Below are 22,351 nucleotides of genomic sequence, written 5' to 3'. Positions count from 1 at the left end.
CTCTATGGAAACTGTATGTATGCTCCCGGTGCACGTTTTGTCTGCTGATATTAATCACAGAACTCTGGAAGTTATTGAGTAAACGCAGCATTGTTGACTTTAATGCACTATGCACCTCAACATTGAGTCTGTGACTTGGTTGCTAAATGTTTCCTCTTTGCAATAACACCACTTACAACTGGTCATTAAATAGCTAGGAAGGAAGAATCAATTGTCTACTAATTGGAAGTTTGGTGGTTTGAATCCTGTTTGCTCCAGCCTCCATCTCACTTTAGCTGGAGTGGTCAAGATGTTGAACCTCGAGTTGCTCCCAATGCAGTTAGAGAGTGAATGTGTGTCTGAATGCTAGCTAAAAAGCACAGATGTAGAAAAGAGTCCTTGTAAGAATGTGTGTGTGAATGGGTGAATGAGACATGCTGTATAAAGTGTTTTGAGTTCTAAAGTAAGGATAAAAGCACTATATAAGAACCAGTCCATTTACCATTTGTTGCAATGGTGTCATTCTATTACACTACCTATTACAGCAAGGTCTTTACAGTTTTCACAAATGCTTGTGAAGGAAGACTGCGTGGCTACATGCTTTGTTTTATACAACTGGAAAACACCTGAATTCAAAGATTAAGAGAACTGTTCTCTTAACTGTTCTTTCCTCATACAATGTGTATTATCTGCACTGACAATGTGACTCTTAAAATACATTGAGGCATTTTATTCATAATTTCTTATCAAACCGAAAATACAACTATTAAACATTAAGTTTCCTGTTGGTCAGGTTCATTTGCAGTAATGATAATACGAATTTGGAAGACTGGTTGTCCTTCAGCATCAGCTCTCTTAGTATAAATTTCACTGCTCACTTTGCAGTTTTTGAGTTTTAATGCTAACATGTTCCCTACTTTGCTATGCAAAGCATTCACTAGTTTTGCATTTGGATAGGCCCTGTGTTCACTGCCCAGCATTGAGGACCTGATTACCATTTTCCATAGAATACCAGAACTGGCAGGTGGACCACTGGGGTTCTGTGCCTCACCCTGAGCATGTGGAAGATGTGAAAGAGTCTCAAGAAGCTGTTACGAAAGTTATGCTTTCTGTAACATGGGCAGCAGCACCATGACTGCCATTAAGAATCAGGATTAAATTCTCTGACCCCTTGTCAGACCCTATTGCCAATGCACCAGCAGGTGCATTGGCATGCAGGCAGTTCCTGGAGGATGGCCCCCACATTTGCCAGACCTAAACCTGTCAGAACATTTTTTGGGACATTATGTTTCTTTTTATCTATCCGACGTCGTAAGGTTTCACCTCAGACTGTCCAGGAGCTCAGTGATGTCCTGGTCTAGATCTGGGAGGAGATTCCCCGATGACACCATTCATAGTCTTACTAGGACTATGACCCAACATTGTCAGCCATGCATACAAGCACATGGAGGCCATACAAATTACCCGGCTGCATTGTTTTTTTTTCACTTAGATTTTTTGGGTTTCTTTGAATTCCCCTGTAGTAGGATAATTTTCATTTACTTCAAATGATGTAGCATCCTTTCATCCCAGCAGATATCCAGTGTTATTTTTTCCATTGATATCTGATCTGTTTTCTGAGTACTTTCTGAATTTTTTTCTTATGCAAATATAACAAGCGTCCTGTAGGAGATAAAGCACAAATCTCTGCCCTTCTCTGTCTTTAGGTGATCCAGCAGAGACAGATTACACAGCAGTAGGCTGTGCTGTTACTACAATCTCCTCCAACCTAACAGAGATGTCAAAGGGTGTTAAACTTCTGGCAGCACTTATGGAGGATGAAGGAGGAAATGGACAGCATCTGCTTGGTGCTGCCAAGAACCTGGCCTGTGCTGTCTCTGAAATGCTAAAGACTGCCCAACCTGCAAACACAGAGGTACACAGCCAAACTAAAAGGAAGACAGAGATACATTGTGTTTTTCTACTCTTTCTTGTTTGAGATCAGTAATATCTTTTGGTTCCAGCCTCGTCAGAATCTGCTGCAGGCTGCTGGAAATGTGGGCCAAGCCAGCGGAGAGCTGCTTTCTCACATAGGCGAGGCAGACACTGATCAACAGTTCCAGGTGTGCTCATCATAACATTTATTATTGTAGTGTTTTGCTGTTTTGGTAGTTCTTTGATTTTGCTGTGTAGCCATAGGAACTACTATTGTATATGCAAGACAAAGTATCACACATTAGATACTATTCACATTCAATTGACAAGACTTTATTTTCACCAATGATAAGGTATGCTAACTGCTGTTTGCTTTTGGCAGGACATGCTGATGCAATTGGCTAAAGCTGTGGCTAATGCTGCAGCAGCTCTGGTGCTCAAAGCAAAGAATGTGGCCCAGAAGACAGAAGACTCAGCCCAACAGAACCGGGTCATCGCAGCAGCAACTCAATGCGCTTTGTCCACATCTCAGCTAGTGGCTTGCACAAGAGTGAGAACTCGACTTTAATACAGTGTTCACCGTCTGATAGGGACAACTGTTGACTGAAACTGAAATGTTCTTTTTGCATTTGAGCCAAGCCTAAGGTCTTTCTACTTTTCTGTCCCACCAATAATCCTATCCCTCTTCAAGGTGGTGGCTCCAACAATCAGCTCTCCAGTGTGCCAGGAGCAGCTAATTGAGGCGGGCAAGCTGGTGGCTAAGTCAGTAGAGGGCTGTGTTGAGGCATCACAGGGAGCGACCAATGATGATGGTCTCCTGAAACAGGTGGGCATGGCTGCCACAGGTGTCACACAGGCTCTTAATGAGCTCCTTCAACACATCAAACAATATGCCAGTGGAGGCCATCCCATTGGACGTCATGGAGAAGCCACTGACCGCATTTTGGATGTCACTGAGAACATCTTTAGCTCTATGGGAGATGCTGGTAAGTGAAGGAAGCTAAAACTGTTTCCACAGGATGGCTTTGGATCCTTTTGTAATTTGAAATCTTTATAGGCTTTTTTTATACCCATAAAATTACATTCTCTAAAATGTGTTGTGAAGAATCTTGGTTTCCAGGAGCACCACTGGTTTACCCCAAATACGGAGTAGCATAGTTGAAGAAAAGCTGACACACAGGATATTCCATATATAATATCTATATATTAGAAAAGTCAGCATTTTTTTCACTTGTCACTGTTCAAAATCTTTTTATTTATTTTTTAAGATGTAATGTACTGGCAATGTAATATAGCAGTTTTCTGACCACTGAAAGCGCTTTAGACTACAAGTAACATTTTCACCATGCATTCATACAGTGCTTCATATTATACACTTCAAACTCATCCTCCACCTTATGTGCATGGCAATTTTTGAATCACCAGTTAACCTAAAATGCATCTCCTTGGACTGTGGGAGAAGCTGAAGTACTCACAGGAAACCCATAGTGATTCAGTGGGCACATTTAAACTCACAGTGAGGCCCAGCCGGAGTTCTTCTTTCTGTCAGGTGACACTAACCGCTCCACCAGCATGTTACCTGATCATATCTACATTAGTCTAGTTAAAAAAATATTCTCAGACTTCTTTTTAAGAGGCTAGTGCTAGAAAACAGTATGTAAAATCATGTAAAAGTAATTTCGTAATGGTAAGCTAAGTGATTAAAATCTGAGATGATCTTGAAAATGCATTATTACCTTATTATTATAAGTTTTACAGCTTGAAAATAACAAAAAAGGAAAAGAAGGTTTTACAAAAGTTTTACATATACTGTGATCCTTGCGTACTTCTATGTATGTTTCTGTTTGGAGGCTTATGACAAGGACATCTACTTCTGTGAGATTCTTGGCCTGTCTCGCATCAGCTGCTCCTCTAACTATCTGTAATTTTTCAGTAATCTTTGGTTCATGTTTGTGACTGTTGATGCCTCAAAACCTTGAGCTTGTTCCTCTTGATGTTGTCTATAATCAGCAGCTTGCTTCCAGACTTTTCTGTTTTTAACCAGACTCCCATTAAGAAATCAGTGGGACCAGTGGGACAGGTGATATTAGCTATTTGCGATACACCACTATCTGGATTCATAACTGAAGATAAATCCATCCATGAATTTTTCTGGGGCTGGGTCTCCAGGACAGCAGCCTAAGCAGAGAGCTTTGTCTGAGGGAACACCGAGGCCAGCCAAGAGATATAATCTATTACTATGTGCATATTAGTATTGTACAGCACTTTGGTCTACCAGGTGCTATATAAATAAATAAATGATGATGATGATGATGATAATCTCCCCAGCATGCCTCCTTCCGGTGGGACATGGCCAGAACTTCACCCGGGAGGCATCCTTGGGAAAAACACACTTGAATAATTTGTGTTTGCTATATAGTTTGTCCACCAGATGGCAGTCTATAACTTCTTTCCTAGGAACAAATATTTGAAGCACAGCAAACAACTGATCCACATTTATTTGTGAAAATAAAATAGGATTATTTTCGAACTGCTTTATGGGATTATGTTAGTAAGCACTCATAAACAGCTACACATAACTAATGTTAGGGAGATCCATTTATGTTTTGTGAAAAAAAGCATCAGTCTTAAAAATCCTAAATCATTTAAGTTTTTTGAAATATAATATTCTTCTTGTCTGTTATCGTTTAGTTTAACCTCCACTTTTCATGCTAATTATATTACGTTACCTTTTCTACATTCTTAGAACCTTCTGTTTTGTGGGACATGGTTAAGGAGTTGATTATTTAGAAAGAGTTTTTATACTATGCTTGCTCAGAATATTAAAATAATATTTCTTCTTTAGCTTTCTGCCTTCTAAAGATCAATTTATATTCTTCTCACACAACTGTTGGAAGGACGAAATTTTCTTTATTGTTTTTTTAATCATCACATTTTTCTCCATCTTTCTTTTTTGCTACACTAGGTGAGATGGTCCGTCAGGCTCGTATCCTTGCTCAAGCCACCTCTGATCTGGTCAATGCTATCAAGATGGATGCAGAAGGAGAGTCTGACCTAGAGAACTCACGCAAGCTTCTTTCTGCTGCCAAGCTGCTGGCTGATGCCACAGCCAAGATGGTGGAGGCCGCTAAGGTCTGCCTTTGTCTTTTTCTTTTTTTTAAACTCTGTGGATAAGACTGTGTTATCATTTTGTTGATTTGTTGGTTTAATATATAATGTGAATATTTTATCCCAGGGTGCAGCAGCAAATCCCGACAGTGAGGAACAGCAGCAGAAATTACGAGAGGCGGCTGAAGGTCTCCGCATGGCCACCAACGCTGCGGCGCAGAATGCTATCAAGAAACGCCTAGTCAACAAACTGGAGGTAACACCCCCAACCGGTTTGGAAGATAGCTGCCTCTCCCTGAACTTGGTTGCGCTGGAGTTTTCTTCCTGTTAAAAGGGAAATTTTCCTTCCTACTGTCACCGTCATCTGATTGTTGGGGTTTTCTCTGTATTATTGGAGGGTCTTTACCTTGCAATATAATGCACCTTGAGACAACTGTTACTTTGATTTGGCACCATATAAATAGCATTGAATTGATTTACCACAAAAATGCTTTTAAAATGATGTCTGATGCTGATGCAGCTATTTCACACCCAACCACGATCGGTGGAACTCTGAATATTTCTTAAACACTTTAGTACAGCGTCTCTTTTGGGAATATAACTAAGTTTAACTTTGTGGCCTGTCTGACATGATGCTTAATTATAATACTGGCTTCAGTAACTTCCTGTTTTAACTTTAAAAGTTTAACATTTGCATCTTATTATTAGTTCTGTCTGAGTCATTTCCCTGATTATTGCTAGTCTTGTGCTCTTTGCTGTTTTTTTTGACTTGTCGTGTTCCTTTTTTCTGGCAGAACGCAGCCAAACAAGCAGCAGCAGCAGCCACTCAGACCATTGCTGCTGCACAACATGCAGCCTCAACCAACAAGAACCAGGCTGCCCAGCAGCAGCTTGTTGTGGGCTGCAAGGTAAAAACTCAGTACTTGCTTTGGTTTATATAAACATATATGGAACTAAGCTTGCTATGTAGAATCAACAATCAGTGGTACAAACAGTAAATTTCATGGAGGTTTTGGGTCTTTTTTTTAAAAAGATATATGGACAACCTAATATCGTCTTGTAGTGATTGACCCGACACACTGTATCACTTTGAGGAGTATCACTTGAGCTCACTCTCCCACTCCTCCCCTGCAGCTGAGCCACACCTCTGCCACACTCCTATTAATAAACTTGATATACTCAAAGAAATGATAAATAAAAATTACATTTTCTCATAATTAAAACAATGTAAAAAAAAAAACCCAGAGTATTCCCACTAATAGTAAGTACATGCCTTTATCTATTATCTTTCAAATCTGTGAGAATCAGACGATCCACACCAGGTATGATGACTAGAACCTTTTAAAGGAGGGACAGACTGGAGTGTACAGAGGTTTCTAAACCCTTCAAACTGAAGGATCTGAATGCGACTGTCCACCTTAGCAAAGTTATGCTTGTTGTGTTAAGATATTTTTAAAAACTGTATTGTGTGTGTGTGTGTCTCCAGGCTGTCGCAGAGCAGATCCCTCAGCTGGTTCAGGGAGTCAGAGGCAGCCAGTCTCAGCCTGACAGCCCAAGTGCACAGCTGGCTCTCATTAGTGCCAGCCAGAACTTCCTGCAGGTGACTGTCACACCACCAACTTCACTGAGTGACAGCAGACTAACAAAACAACAGAAGAGTATAGCTATGTAACTGTGTTACAGTCATAATAAACAGCCACAAACAGATTGTGGCCTCATTGTTTTGAGCAACAAATCTTAAAACACAGACAGAGTAACACTGTTGTCTGTCACTGGGTTAGAAATCTTTTCTGATGATTTTACTGCAACCTGGGAATTTTCTGTGTCACCAATGTGTCTTTTTTAGGTAGCTAAATCACTGATAACTTATGCCATGCATGTAACCTGGTTGCATCTTTCAGTTTAACCTTTTTTGTGATTTCTTGCCTCTTTGGAACTAAAGGAGACCACCCAAACACATGAGATATCATTGGAAAGTCAAGATGTTGTCTATTGAACACATTTAGTAGTAACTTAGTAGGGTAGCTCAAATAAGTCAAAAGATATAGACCAAAAACTAATTTCCATTATAGAGGACATAAATGAATAGGCTGGGTCTCAGTAGGTTAGGGGGAGATGAAAAAGAATAGTCAGAAATCTGAAAACAATATGGCTTGGCACTGTCTATATTTTCATTGAGTTTTTTTTATTGATTATATGTTTATTTACACCATTATTAACTAGAGATAAGAATGAGGAGATGTAAACGCACTTCTAGCAAAAGTTTTAGGAAAAGCAAACACTTTATAGTCCCTTTCTTTTTTAGAATGAATTGCTTTAAATCAAAACCAATGCAACATGTCTCTCTTCCCTCTACCAGCCCGGTGCTAAGATGGTTACAGCCTCCAAAGCTGCTGTTCCCACCATCAGTGACCAGGCTTCAGCTATGCAGCTCAGCCAGTGTGCTAAAAACCTGGCCAGTGCCTTGGCAGAGCTCCGCACTGCCTCACAAAAGGTAGTACTAATTATATATATTCATCAGTTTGATTCTGAGAAAGATTTCAGCGTTCATTGTACTGTGCTAGCTGGAGTCAGCAAAGTGAGTGAAAGACCTAAGAAACACTCATGCATGTTTGAACTTTTGTGAAATGATATCATACAGGAATGATCTAATTCTCCAGATTTCTTTTTACTGTTTTAGATTAAGAAATACATGAATTTCCAGATTTCTAACAGATGGCCTATTTTTTTGGTCAATGAATCAAGTGAAGCAATTATGGTGTAGAACTTTTTTCTGATTTTTTTTGACTGATATCTAATTCATGCAAGATATAACTATGTTTTATTTAACTAATCACAGATATTTTTGTGTATCTTAGGCTCAGGAAGCTTGTGGACCACTGGAAATAGACAATGCTCTATCAACGGTGAGAGATTTGGAAAAGGAGATTCAAGAGGCCAAGGCATCAGCAGAAGAAGGCAAACTTAAACCACTACCAGGAGAGACGGTAAGGAACACTGAAATAGTTTTGGTTCACTGGACAACACCATGAACGAAGCATAAACATAACATTTTTTTAATAATAATAATTGGTGAGTTATTTTCAAAAGGTAGGAATGGTTGATAATGTTTCTTTCCATGTCTTCTGCTGTGTTGTTCAGCTTGAGAAATGCTCCCAGGATCTGGGTAACAGCACCAAGGCTGTGAGCTCAGCCATAGCCCAGCTGCTGAGTGAAGCCACCCAGGGAAATGAGAACTACACTGGTGAGTTTAACATAACCAGAATGTCAGCTATTAAGTATATTTTTTGTTCAAGAGGAAAAATAGTACAATAAAGCTTTACTTGCAATGAGATGTGACAGGATGAAACGGCAATACGAGTCTGTCACTTTAAAAATGGGTTTGTTTCTGATCCCAGTCAAATTTTTATAGTAGGGCCTTTACCTTACAGCAGCGGTCCCCAACCCTCGGACCGGTACCGGTCCGTGAGTCGTTTGGTACCGGGCCGTGAGAGTTGAGGATCAGGTGTGAAATGTATGGTTTTCAGGGTTTTTATCGGTTTTCAGCGTTATTTTGTTATCGTTTTTATCGTTAACTTGGTTTCCCTGGGTCTTTTCACGTGTGTTATGAATAAATCTTCTTTTTTTCGGTACCGGTACTGGTTTTATTTTGTTGTATTTATCCGCGACACCTTAAAGGCCGGTCCGTGAAAATATTGTCGGGCATAAACCGGTCCGTGGCGCAAAAAAGGTTGGGGACCGCTGCCTTACAGTATAAAGCACATGTGGCATCTTTTGTTGTGATTTGGTGTTGAGTGATATACCATTCTTAGGGCATAGGCTTTAGTATGGTGTCATCCCATGCTTTGCCGCTATAACAGCTTCAACTCTTCTGGGAAACCAAATCACAACAGCAGTCACCTCAAGCCACTTTATATTGTAAGGCAGACCCTACAATAATACATGCTATGAGCAAGCACTTTGGCGACAGTGGGAAGGAAAAACTCCCCTTTAAAAGGAAGAAACCTCCAACAGACCCAGGCTCAGGGAGGGGCGGCCATCTGCTGCAACTGGTTTGGGTGAGAGAAGGAAGACAGGATAAAAGACATGCTGTGGAAGAGAGTCAGAGATTAATAACAAGTATGATTCAATGCAGAGAGGTCTATTAACACATAGTGAGTGAGAAAGGTGACTGAAGAAGAAATAGTCAATGCATCATGGGAATCTCCCAGCAGCCTACACCTGTTGCAGCATAACTAAAGGAGGATTCAGGCTCACCTGATCCAGCCCTAACTATATGCTTTAGCAAAAAGGAAAGTTTTAAACCTAATCTTAAAAGTAGAGATAGTGTCTGTCTCCTGAATACAAACTGGAAGCTGGTTCCACAGAAGAGGGGCCTGAAAACTGAAGGCTCTCCCTCCCATTCTACTTTTAAATACTCTAGGAACAACAAGTAGGCCTGCAGAGCGAGAGCGAAGTGCTATAAGGATATTAAGATCAGATGGGGCCTGATTATTCAAGACTTGAATAATGTGAGGAGCAGGAATTTGAATTCAATTCTGGATTTAACAGGGAGCCAATGAAGGGAATCCAATATAAGAGAAATATGCTCTCTCTTTCTAGTCCCTGTCAGTACTCTCACGGCAGCATTTTTTGATTAACGGAAGGCTTTTCATGGAGTTTTTAGGACATCCTGATAATAATGAATTACAGTAGTCCAGCCTAGAAGTAATAAATGCATTAACTAGTTTTTCAGCGTTGCTCTGAGACAGGACAAGATGGACAATTTGTAACATTTCTCATGGAATCAACAGAAGAAATAGGAACCAGTTTTGTTTCACTCATTCAATCCTTGCGTTAGGTCCCTGTTTAGACTGAAGTGGTTCAACAAAAAAACAACAAGACAATCTTGAAAATGGTCAAGTAGAATGTCTGGACTAAAGATGAGTGATGCAAAAGAAATGACGAGTGACTCAAGAATTTTGCATTATACTACATTTCAAAATATCTTTTTTATTAATTTAAACAAATTAGACCTTAGGCATTCCCAGACTGTAAATTTTGTATTATGTCTTTCTACGCACCAAAGTTTCTCTCCTCTGTCCTGTTGGATCCAGGTATGGCAGCCAGAGATGTGGCTCAGGCTCTAAAGTCACTAGCTTCGGCTGCCAGAGGAGTCGCTGCTACCACAGATGACTCAGCAGCACGTAGTGCCATACTGGACTGTGCTGGGGATGTCATGGACAAGTCATCCAACCTCATTGAAGAGACCAAGAGGGCCATTGCTAAACCAGGAGCTGCAGAGAGTCAGCAGAGATTGGCCCAGGTTAGAGCCAGACCGAGAGATTACAAATGCTTTTGTTTGGTAGCTACAGTAGTTTATTTCTGAATGTTTATATGTCTTTCATATAATAATGACAATCATCATGTGCATGTGTTTCTGTGTGAAGGTGGCTAAGGCGGTTTCCCAGGCCTTGAACAGATGTGTGAATTGCCTTCCTGGCCAGAGGGATGTAGACAATGCCATCCGCACTGTGGGCGAAGCTAGCAAGTCTCTCCTGGCTGATTCCGTTAGTACAAAATTAACAGTTTTTAACAAATGTAGATTGTAGTTACTGATAAAAAGATCTCAGGTGAATAGTATTTCACCCTGAAGCTATTCTATTAATCAATCAAGTTCCATCACCTACTGTTTTTCATAATTTTCCTGATCTCTCTTTTTTTCTCTTCTTTTTTTTTTTTACCTGTGAAACACAGTTGCACAGCAAAACTAGTCTTTCTTCTCCAAAATTGTACATATCATGGAACCCTGGAAGACAGTCTTTGGAGACAAGTTAATTGTGGATGCTTGAGGATGAAAACATAATTTATGAGTCAGGCCTAGTTGCTTACAGTTATAACCAAAGTTATAACCAGTTGTAGCCAATATTCTTTTCTATATTGCTACTTGCAGTATTAGAATTTTTTTCTTCCCAACATAGTTCCCGTCTAGTGGAAAGAGCTTCCAGGAGGTTCAAGCTCATCTCAACGAGGTTGCAGCTGGTCTAAATCAATCAGCCAATGAAGTGGTCCAGTCATCCAGAGGAACTACCCAGGACCTGGCCAGGGCCACTAGCAAATTTGGACAGGAATTTAGCAACTTCCTAGAGGCTGGTGTTGACATGGCTGGAACATCTCAGGTCAGTTTGAATGAGTTACCACCAGGCAAACTGTCGTCCAATTTTTTAAAACATGTATTTATGAGTTTTATATCCTCAAAAATGTACTGTCCTTTGTATCGTTGTGGTGTACCACGCAAAGAGCAGACACAGGTTCATATTCCAAGAAGCTGGGTCATCATGACACATGATTTAGGTGAAAAAATATTAATTGCAAAAGCCATAGAGTTTTCAGTGTCTTCACACTTCTTCCTTTCCTCTAGTCTAAGGAGGACCAGACCCAGGTGGTGTCTAACCTGAAGACAATCTCAATGTCATCAAGCAAGCTGCTTTTAGCAGCTAAAGCTCTGTCCACTGATCCTAGCTCCCCCAACCTCAAGAACCAGCTGGCAGCAGCTGCCCGGTAAAACCCCCCCACAAAAAAACCCCCAAACCAAAATAAAAAAATCAATTTTCTGCAGCTTTGGTTTTAACCACTTATCTGTCTTATCATTTGTCTTTGCAGGGCTGTTACAGACACTATTAACCAGCTCATCACCATGTGCACTCAGCAGGCTCCAGGTCAGAAGGAGTGTGATAATGCTCTCAGAGAGCTTGAGGTAACAGCCACCATCAAACAGTTTCTCTTTTTTATCTTTTCTTTAGCTTCCCATGTCCCGGACGCATCATAAAAATCTCTAAAACTGTATAATAATAATAATAAAGAAAACCATAAACAATCAATACATTTCAGTCATAGAGGTTGTGTGACACTCAGCTGAGTTGTACAGTTTAACAGTGTGAGTTTGTCAGGAGTGTATGCTGTGTTTGTGTGCAGTCAGTGAAGGGGATGCTGGAGAACCCGACAGAAGCAATCACTGAGCTGTCATACTTTGACTGCATTGACAGTGTCATGGAGAACTCCAAGGTACTGTAGAATACACATCATTAATGCCTTTCTTTTATGGTTTTAGTTCTATTTTTTTAGGATTTTCAACATTGGCAGTTCCTGTCTAATTTGGAATAGGTAATAGACTGGAAACAGTAGAAGCGCGGGCTGTTTCTCCCACAGAAAAAAAGAGGACGTGATTCTATCAGATCACATATTCTCCGTCTTATTGCATCAGTTTAGACAATGTCATCAGAATCAGAATGCTTTATTAATCCCTAAGGAAATTATGCACATATACATTATGCCTATGAAAGTGTCATGTTTTTTTTTTTTTTTTGCTGTGAGCTCCATCGGTTAGACAGTAACTAAAAGAAAATTTCTTGGTAATGATAAAAGATGAAATAAACAACATAATGAGCCAAAGCAAACGTGATACAAGTTTTAATTTCTTCTTGTTTTTCAACACCTTAAACTATTTAAGTATTTAAGCAATTTGTTTCGTCGGCAACAAACTACAAAGCTTGGATGTAGACTACAATGTTATGGTTCAGTCAGTGCTTTGTCAGTGCTTTAGCTTTACTCAATATCATCATTAAATGTGTGATGCTCCACTCTTTGATTTCTGATTCTCTTGTTATTTGTCAATAGGTCCTCGGTGAGTCCATGGCTGGTATTTCTCATAATGCCAAAAACTCCAACCTGCCCGAGTTTGGTGACTCAGTCAGTACTGGCTCCAGAGCTCTTTGTGGTCTCACTGAAGCAGCTGCACAGGTAAAATCCATACTGTAGATTACTGTATTATTGCCTTAAGACAGCAGCTCAGAGGCAAGTAAAGTATGCTGGTAACATGTCTATTTTGGCTTGCTACACACTAGAAGTATTTACATACTGCTGACTGTGGTCGTGAGGTCTCAGAATATGCGCTTTGAGCAAAAGAATGACAAGACCACGGAACTGAAGGTTAATAACATCATGGAGAAACTCGCGGTTCTCCAACGGGAGATTGAGAGACCAGTGTCGCAGTGTGAAAGAACAGCTTGAAATTCTCATGAGTTGTTGCAAAAGAAAAATTACCATCATAATCCGGCTACCCCTTCGGCGCCACCTGTGGGCTCAAGGCTGGAGCCGAACAACAACTCCCTGATAACGACTGTGTTGAGTCTGTTCCTTCCCATTCCCTACAAGGCCACCTGGGTTGGCTGGAAGACTGTTTACTTAGCCAGGCAGGGCGAAGGACACTATCTCAGCTGAACTATGGACACGCACACACATACATATACTGATACTGACGCATCACCCTCCCTACCCCGGATCCAACGCCACCTCCAACGCTTACCTCCCCTCTGATGTGGACATTGGGTCAGCTGGAGGCGCAGTCGAAGATTGCAGCGGTCCCAGATCAGATGTACGCACTGGAAAACGTTCCCATGTTACTGTCTGTGTTTATTGTGCTATGGTGTGTTGATATCTGTGCATTCCTGTATTATCCTTCTGTGTTACACATTTCGATGTTTTTTTTCCTCGCTACCTAGCCTGACCTGTCTCCCCAATGTGATGTTTGTGTATTGTATGTACGGTCGGCAAGGTCTGTCATCTCAGTTGTGGGCAAAAGACCTGCAACTGACAAATAAAGGCTATCTCATCTCGTCATCATCTCATACAATGAACTTATAGGTGATTTTATGTCTCTAGGCTGCCTATTTACTGGGTGTATCAGACCCCAACAGCACAGCAGGTCAGAAGGGCCTGGTAGACCCTGCTCAGTTTGCACGAGCCAATCAGTCTATTCAGATGGCCTGTCAGAACCTGGTGGACCCAGCTTGTACTCAATCCCAGGTAAATGCTTGCCTCACTGCAAGTAATTGTCAGTTTTATCAGATTTCTTTGACTGATTATTGAGTCTGAATGTGATGACCATTACTCTCCCCATGCAGGTGCTCTCCGCAGCAACCATAGTGGCCAAGCACACCTCTGCGCTCTGTAATGCCTGCAGATTGGCCTCCTCTAAAACTCCTAACCCTATTGCCAAGAGGCAGTTTGTCCAGTCAGCCAAAGAAGTGGCCAACACCACTGCCAACTTGGTCAAATCCATAAAGGTTTGTAATAAAAGCCATATCAAACACACATCAGTATCATTCATACACACACACCCACAGCTTGAGTGAAAAGGTTAATTATGATGTAGTGACAAGTATTAATTTACAAACTGAACTACAGTCAATTATGTTTAACTATCATTTAAGAATAGGATTTTCAAAAAAATGTAAGAAAAGTAATAAAAACATGTAAGAAATGTCTTTACTTTTAGTTCTCGGTCAGACATATTAGGGTTGTCGGACATATGTTTACTGAGACATGTCTTCCGGCCTTTATCCAGTATACATCTGAAAGTGTGTAAAAATGGAACAGTCGAATCCACGTTTTCTATAATAAAAGAAAACTAATAAAACTCATAAAAAAGGATTAAACAAGAGCTCATTAGCTCACTTTTGACAGCTATATTATTTAAACCTCTTCTTCCTTGCTACATTACACTGCTCTAGGAGGTAAACAGCTAGTCTTCTAGAACTAAATAGTGCTGAAAAATTCTTATGGAAGTCATGTCTGTGTCCCCTGCATAGGCTTTGGATGGAGCCTTTAACCAGGCGAACAGAGAAAAGTGTAAAGCTGCCACTGGCCCTCTAATAGAAGCTGTGGACAACCTGACTGCTTTTGCCTCCAATCCTGAATTCGCCAGCATTCCTGCTCAGATCAGCCCTGAGGTATTTCCAAGAGCTGCCATTACAGCATTGCTATGACACTAATGTGCCCTGTCATATCATTACAAGTTACAGAATCTAACATCAGGAGATTTTCATATTCTCAGATAGATCCTGATTTGTTATTCTCTGGTTCAGGGTCTTGCAGCTATGGAGCCCATTGTGGCAGCAGCTAAGACAATGCTGGAAAGCTCCACTGGCCTGATCCAGACTGCCCGTTCTTTGGCTGTCAACCCCAAAGACCCGCCCAAGTGGTCCGTGCTTGCTGGACACTCCAGAACTGTGTCTGACTCCATCAAGAAACTCATCACCAACATGAGGTAGACCCTGCTCTGCACACTGGCCTCTTCCACTACTACTACTGTCTGGGCTCCCTCTCAACCATCACACCTAGAAAACAGTGTAACAGTATATTATGTAAATGACCAAAACTTTGGAATAGATTTGTATCAGACTTTTGAATGACATATATAACATATAAGGGGGGTTGTTTAGTTTATTATAATTATTATAATAATAACTGTATAGCACTTAACACAGAGTTAAAAAAGTGCTTCACAGTTCAAATAAAAGCCACACAAACATACAGACACATAATCAGCTACACCGGCAGGCATTCACTCCAACATAGACACATACAGTCAAATAGTTGCAAACTATGGCCAAAAATGAAAGGGAAAAGATGAAGGGAACACTGACCTGGAATGAAAATTAAAATAATCTAAAAAAAAAAAAAGCCCAAACAAGTCAAAATGTAAAAAACTATAAAAGTAAGAATTGGTTCTCTGCTTAGATTGAGTCAAGCAGGTTATAAGAGTGTGTAGTAATTACACCCTTCATCTCATGTGTGCAGAGAAAAAGCTCCTGGCCAGAGAGAATGTGATGATGCTATTGAAGCGCTAAATGGCTGCATCCGTGAAGTTGATCAGGCCTCTCTGGCAGCCATAAGCCAGCACCTAACACCACGAGAGGACATCTCAATGGAGGTAAACATGCACACTCCACTATTAGTTTTTCACTGACTCTGTATGAATGCAGCAAGAAAATTGAATTGCTGTATCCTATACAAAATAAAAGCATTACACTTGATTGTTTGTTGTTTATTCTACGTTGAATATATATGTATGTGTCTATATGTATCTAATTTCACCTACTAAACCCCTGAAAAATCATGGTATGGATGTTACCTCCCCCACAGAATATTTCTTCCTGCCAATCCCCTGAACAGCCTGTGCATTGGTCCATGCTAGTTAGAATGACCATTTTACAAGAAGGAAAGTGAAAAGTTATTGTGAGGAAACACAAAAGTGTTTTGAGGGACAAACGGTTCAGGAAGCCACTGTGATGTAGTGTACTTCAGCATGCATTGTTCCTTGACCTGATGTGTAATAAGTCTGTTGGTAGACATAGTAAATGAAGCTGAATTTGGGGCTAATTTAAAGTATCTGAGTTTGACTGACAGTTCATATGTGTATGTTTTAGACTCTCCATGAGCAGATGGCTGCCTCAGTCCATGAGATTAGTAACTTGATTGATCCCGTGGCTGTAGCTGCTCGATCTGAGGCCTCCCAGCTGGGACACAAGGTAAACCTTAAGACAGCAACTTTTTACAGGCAACACAATTTGGACGATGTGATGGTCCAGCTACAGGCTGAAGTCTGACATGTTCCTTTTATTTTGGAATCAGTTTTGTACTTAAATAAAATTATTTGTTGCCCACACAGGTCTCTCAGATGGCCAGTTACTTTGAGCCCCTGATCATGGGAGCCATTGGCACAGCATCCAAGATTCTCAATAGTCAACAACAGATGGCTGTTTTAGACCAAACCAAAACCCTGACTGAGTCGGCCCTGCAGATGCTCTACACTGCTAAGGAGGCTGGAGGCAATCCAAAGGTAATGAAAGTTGAAATATAATGTCTTCTGGATATGTGTACTTGATTGTACTCTATGTGATTAAGTACCACTGAACACACTGAGCATTTTTGCACTGCTCACACCAATGTGCTTCCTTTATCTAGGCAGCCCACATGCACGAGGCCTTGGAGGAGTCCGTGCAGATGATGAAAGAAGCAGTGGATGACTTGGGTGCCACACTGTCTGAAGCAGCCAGTGCAGCTGGTGCAGTAGGTGGTATGGTGGACTCCATCAATGATTCCATCAATAAAATGGAAGATACACCAATGCAAGAACCTGAAGGCACCTTTGTGGACTACCAGACTACCATGGTTAAGACAGCCAAGGCCATCGCTGTGACTGTGCAAGAGATGGTAACATATTATGATAATAATGCATGGGGGATAGTTTTTGGTTTGTTGTTAGTCATTAATTTTTCCATTTAAAAGTTGAGCTCAGTTAGAAATTCTAAATGAATAAAGCATGCTCCCTCTTAGTGAGGATTGAGCATGAAAAAGTACCATATTAGGAGACAGCTGTGGGATTTCCTGTCATTGCCACTAAACAGTTATGAATGGAATAAAACAAATCACACCACAAAGGCTGTCATATGCAAAAACAGCAAGAGTATCGATTGAACATACTATTACTATTACTGCATCCTTTCAGTGGTTCAGGCCCTAAAATCTGGTAATTAGTATTTTGGCAGAACCTAAGCTGGGTAGTCCTCCAGTTTTTACTCCTCAGCTGTAAAAGACTGATGGGGTATTGTCATCACACCACCGGGTAGGTGGGCGAGCAGCGTGGACACGCTGTGAATGCAAAAAACTAGAGACCAAGGTGATGTAGGAGTTTCAAAATGATAACACAGGTGGCTCTACTAAAAAATCCTGACACAAGTCAGGAAAACTAAATGGAACCAACAAAACTGGAACGCATAGGCTGTAAACAGAGGATCATGCACACAGGTAACAAAGACACAGTACCACCCTAGGCGTAGCGTAGATTTACATGCAAGCCTTGGGACAACCTCACATTTCACCAATAGAATCAGACTTCTACCAGATAGATGTATGTTATTGAAAAATGTATCTTTTTTCTCCAACCGTAATATTATTTCTGTTACTTATCATTCTTTTCTTGCACTTTAATAGCATTCATTGTGATAAGGATATTATGAAGACAAAAACGCATACAAAGCCATGTGCAAACACACATAATTTCCACAAAAGCCTCTTGATTTCTTTATTATTGACACACTCATTAAATGATCGTATGAAACTCATGTTAGTAAATTTGCATCAATACTTAATTAATGTTGAAACATGTGTGGAACAAACTCGGTAACTAGCATCCTCTTATTTGTCTTCAGGTGACCAAGTCTAACACCAACCCAGATGACCTTGGAGGATTAGCTAACGAGCTGACCAATGAGTTTGGAAATCTTGCGAACGAAGCCAAATATGCAGCCGTTACTGCAGAGAATCATGAAGTAAATCAAACGAATGTGTCTAATGTGTGGAGTGTCTATACTTGGAAAGTGTCCTTTCCACAGTTTTCATGTTGTCATGTCTTTGTTTCCAGATTGGTTCTCATATTAAGAAGCAGGTGGGTGAGTTGGGTTTCACCTGCACAAGTCTGGTGACAAAAGCTGGAGCTCTTCAGTGCAGCCCTAATGACACCTTTACTAAGAAAGAGCTGATTGAAAGCGCACGGAAAGTCTCTGAGAAGGTCAGAACACAGGCTAACACATAACTTGTCTTTTGAATTCTTTTTTGGTCAGTTTGTCTTTATTAGATCAGCAGTGAAAAAAATTAGACATTTTCTCCTACTCTGTGGTTTTTATTCTTAATTTACCTTTCCATTTATAAAACTTATAAGACTTATTGATTTTCTTGCAGGTCTCCCATGTGTTAGCATCTCTGCAGGCAGGTAACCGTGGCACCCAGGCCTGCATCACTGCTGCCAGTGCAGTGTCTGGAATTATTGCAGACCTTGACACCACCATTATGTTTGCAACTGCTGGAACTTTGAACCGTGAAAATGCAGAAACCTTCGCTGACCACAGGTACTAATTAGAGACCCTCTGTAGGCTATATTACAGATGATTTGTTGATTTGACAAGTTGATTTGCAGTCTAGTGTCATGATATGATCAGGCTTTGTGAACATCAGCAATGCATTTTAAACATGCAAACATCTTATTCTGGCTTCAGAAACCAGCAAATTACCTTAGCCTTATTTTGAGAAAGTAAAAACTACAACTGGAGTAAGTAAGTAGTAGTGGAAGGAACTATGGCCCTGTTCTAGGAAGCATGTTTAGTGAAAATTCTAAATTTGTAAACCCCGGAATGATGGTTTCTGTACCAGAAAGAAAGATAAGGTCATTTTTGAGTCGAAGTCATATAATGTTCATCTTTGCTGTTTTTACAGGGAATGCATCCTAAAGACAGCCAAGGCTCTGGTGGAGGACACCAAGTTGCTGGTGGCTGGTGCTGGGGCCAGTCAGGAAAGGCTGGCCCAGGCGGCCCAGTCCTCAGTGTCCACCATTACCAAACTGGCAGATGTGGTAAAACTGGGGGCAGCCAGCTTGGGTTCCGAAGACCCAGAGACCCAGGTATGGATGCATTTTTGTCTGCTTCTATACTGGCAAATATGTATGTTTGCTTCTTATGAAAAGGTACAAATATATTAGACCGCCTGCCATAATAACAAGAAAAGCATTTTAGAAATCTGTCAAAAACTTGCTTAAAACTAAGGATTGTGTTATTATTCATTAGAAAAATATTAAAGTGAATTTTTTATGGCCAAATTTGAGCCAGCGTACTGACTTTTCTGAGAAGTCAGAAGTTAATCAAACATTTAACAACTAAAACTCATTTTACTGTTTAGGAATGCAAATAAATAGCTGTAATTTGGCTTCTTAATGAGAAAAAGAAATGTTTTTATTAAAGAGCTTGTGCATCCTAGTAGATGAACCATTATGGAAACAAAAATAATTATTGTAATTACCGATACTGTTAATTTAAGGCAGCTAGGGCATAAACCTTACATTGGGTGGTGATCAAATAATTTGTTAAGCACTGTATCAGATAACAATTTAAGCTCTGTGCCCTGCTGAGTACAGGTGGTGTTGATCAATGCAGTGAAAGATGTGGCCAAAGCCCTAGGAAACCTCATCAGCGCCACAAAGGCAGCTGCAGGCAAGCCTCACGATGACCCCAGCATGCTGCAGCTTAAAAATTCTGCTAAGGTAAGATACAAAACTAGCAATCAGTTCAAGTCAGTTTTATTTGCTGACACTTTACAACAATAGACACCTTGACTTTTACGTGGTTGTAATTTTTAACAAAGCTTAAATATGTTTTTCTGGCTTGAACATTTCATTTAGCTACCTCCTATACTTTACAAGGAGTAGTTACAAGGGCTTGACACCATTTGAAAAAATAAGGCAACTTGAAATTGCCTTATAATGTGCAGGTCTGTGGTATAAAGGTACAATTTTACATGGCTACATTAAATCTGCTAAAAGTATACAAAAAAAAATAGCTGATTCTGAAAGGATCTGGTGGGAAGCACTTAGCGATTTTACACTGAATGACCAGAAGTTTTTATAAATGTGCAGTTCTATCTGTGCATTGACAGATTTGTAATGTTTTATTTTTCAGGAAATTATATTTATCATTGTCCACACATGAAATTATGGTCTAAAGCTACTGTTTCCCACATATTTATTGGCAAGCGAGTCATTGATTTTTCTTTTTACAATTTGAGAAAATATTTAAAGTTTAAAGTTTATGCTTCTAAGGACTTCAAAACATTCAGGATCTAAATACATGTCCAGATGCTGATATTGAACAGGTAGTGATATACACATATACATTTTGTTTTGGTTTAAGTTTTATAAAAGCACACAAAAAATAAAATTAATTCTAGATCCTGAAAACACATGATGATATAATGACAAATACAAACTTTTAAAAACAGTTTTATGTGTACATGCAGTTTTATTCTAGTCTAATTGCATGGAACCAAAATTGGAAAATTGAAGTATCAAGAGAGGATTTGTAATTATGTTGCAGTGAAATTCTTACCAGTACAATGAATACACGTTTAAGATTAACACATAAATCTTTTCAGTTGTTAGGATTATTTAAAAAGAGCCTTCACCAAATCCAGAGCACTTTGTACTTGGTCTGTATCCAGAAAAAAACACCCCTTCATGACCTTTTTAAATGTCAAAAACCTAAAAGCAACATCTTCTGGATGAAAAAAACCCAAAATGCTGTCCACTACAATAGAAAACAGACAGCATATGAAGAGAAGGAGAGACAAAAATATTTTCTAATATGTAATAAATATAATATATAAAATACTTTTTATTATATAGTGTATATATATTTAAATATTTCTGTTAAGTGCTACGTATTCTAAAAATCTAATTAAAATATGCTAGTGACATCTAGTTTAAAAATAATGTATCAAATATTTAAGATATTTTCATCACTCTAATGTATTACCACATAATTTGACCTGACTCCTCTAGGTGATGGTGACCAATGTAACATCGCTTCTGAAGACTGTGAAGGCTGTGGAGGATGAAGCCACCAAGGGGACGAGAGCTTTGGAGGCCACTATTGAACACATCAAACAGGAATTGGCTGTGAGTGTGGGATAAATGTTTCTTTACAGTTTAAGCCAGTTGGAAATACCCTGCCAAGGATTCAGTTAAAACACAGGAGATTCCTCCACAGGGGCCATGGCCATTTCCTAACCCCTGTTTCACAAGCCAGTGAAAAGCTTTTAGAATAAGAACCCTCATCTGCATAATATTAATATCTTCCAGTTCAAAACTTTTGAGGCAACTGCCATCTCAAAGATGTCTTATGGCAGCAAGAAGAGAGTTTTGACTAAAGGCCTTGGTGTTACATAAAATAGCTTTTGGGACCACGTGTCCTACCATGAGGTAAGTAAATTAATGCACAAGGAAAACTCACTAACATTCAACCTGGTTTTATCACACAGGTATTCAACAGTGCTGATCCTCCAGCAAAGACCACCACACCAGAAGAGTTCATCCGCATGACTAAAGGAATTACAATGGCAACAGCAAAGGCAGTGGCTGCTGGGAACTCTTGTCGTCAGGAAGACATCATTGCCACAGCTAACCTTAGCAGAAGGGCCATTGCTGAGATGCTGCATTCCTGCAAGGTACGGCAGACCATGAACTACTAAATAGTGTTTGTTCATGGGCTGCCAAACAAAGTTCAATGTGCAGTAATTAATGAGGTCTCAGAGAATAGTTTGGTAGGTATTTTTGTCATAATGACAAAAAATATATACATACAACTTAGACACTATAATATTGGCATTTCCAATATTCAGATTACATGGGACTACTTATAATCACATGCAGCTCTAGCCAGAATTACCTTTTAATATGAATAAGATATCTTTCTGCCCTTGCTATCACTGACTGACTTTTCTTACTGTTTGCCTTGCAGCAAGCTGCCTACCACCCAGAGGTCAGCAAAGACGTGCAAATGAGAGCTCTGCGCTATGGCAAAGAATGTGCTTCTGGATATCTGGGATTGCTGGAGCATGTATTGGTGGTAAGATGATATGGAGAGCAGTGAATAACAGGAATTTTAAGCCTCTGTCATGACAGCATTTACACCACAATCACTAC

The 22,351-nt window shown here is 40.0% G+C and overlaps 1 protein-coding gene across 2 annotated transcripts in view; it reads left to right on the top strand.

The window, feature by feature from the left end:
- The window catches only part of tln1 (talin 1), a 61,512-nt gene that overhangs the window by 25,367 nt on the left and 13,794 nt on the right, over positions 1-22,351 (top strand). For both annotated transcript variants that reach the window (XM_080875007.1, XM_080875006.1), the window contains exons 17-50: positions 1,686-1,894; positions 1,983-2,081; positions 2,276-2,443; positions 2,585-2,879; positions 4,859-5,025; positions 5,129-5,257; positions 5,796-5,909; positions 6,488-6,601; positions 7,361-7,495; positions 7,860-7,988; positions 8,143-8,245; positions 10,098-10,306; positions 10,431-10,550; positions 10,962-11,159; positions 11,402-11,541; positions 11,644-11,737; positions 11,956-12,045; positions 12,658-12,780; positions 13,702-13,845; positions 13,944-14,105; positions 14,631-14,771; positions 14,907-15,088; positions 15,622-15,754; positions 16,251-16,352; positions 16,493-16,663; positions 16,789-17,037; positions 18,036-18,155; positions 18,248-18,394; positions 18,565-18,731; positions 19,096-19,279; positions 19,790-19,915; positions 21,209-21,325; positions 21,688-21,873; positions 22,167-22,274. In XM_080875007.1, coding sequence (XP_080731133.1) covers positions 1,686-1,894; positions 1,983-2,081; positions 2,276-2,443; positions 2,585-2,879; positions 4,859-5,025; positions 5,129-5,257; positions 5,796-5,909; positions 6,488-6,601; positions 7,361-7,495; positions 7,860-7,988; positions 8,143-8,245; positions 10,098-10,306; positions 10,431-10,550; positions 10,962-11,159; positions 11,402-11,541; positions 11,644-11,737; positions 11,956-12,045; positions 12,658-12,780; positions 13,702-13,845; positions 13,944-14,105; positions 14,631-14,771; positions 14,907-15,088; positions 15,622-15,754; positions 16,251-16,352; positions 16,493-16,663; positions 16,789-17,037; positions 18,036-18,155; positions 18,248-18,394; positions 18,565-18,731; positions 19,096-19,279; positions 19,790-19,915; positions 21,209-21,325; positions 21,688-21,873; positions 22,167-22,274 — 5,075 coding nt within the window. The remainder of the gene's footprint in view (positions 1-1,685; positions 1,895-1,982; positions 2,082-2,275; positions 2,444-2,584; positions 2,880-4,858; positions 5,026-5,128; positions 5,258-5,795; positions 5,910-6,487; positions 6,602-7,360; positions 7,496-7,859; positions 7,989-8,142; positions 8,246-10,097; positions 10,307-10,430; positions 10,551-10,961; positions 11,160-11,401; positions 11,542-11,643; positions 11,738-11,955; positions 12,046-12,657; positions 12,781-13,701; positions 13,846-13,943; positions 14,106-14,630; positions 14,772-14,906; positions 15,089-15,621; positions 15,755-16,250; positions 16,353-16,492; positions 16,664-16,788; positions 17,038-18,035; positions 18,156-18,247; positions 18,395-18,564; positions 18,732-19,095; positions 19,280-19,789; positions 19,916-21,208; positions 21,326-21,687; positions 21,874-22,166; positions 22,275-22,351) is intronic.

The sequence above is a fragment of the Rhamphochromis sp. 'chilingali' genome (genome assembly GCF_963969265.1).
Source record: "Rhamphochromis sp. 'chilingali' genome assembly, chromosome: 2".
Classification (NCBI taxonomy): Eukaryota; Metazoa; Chordata; class Actinopteri; order Cichliformes; family Cichlidae; genus Rhamphochromis; species Rhamphochromis sp. 'chilingali'.
The sequence above is the reverse complement of the archived record's forward strand: the minus strand, read 5'-3'. Positions and strand labels throughout refer to the sequence as shown.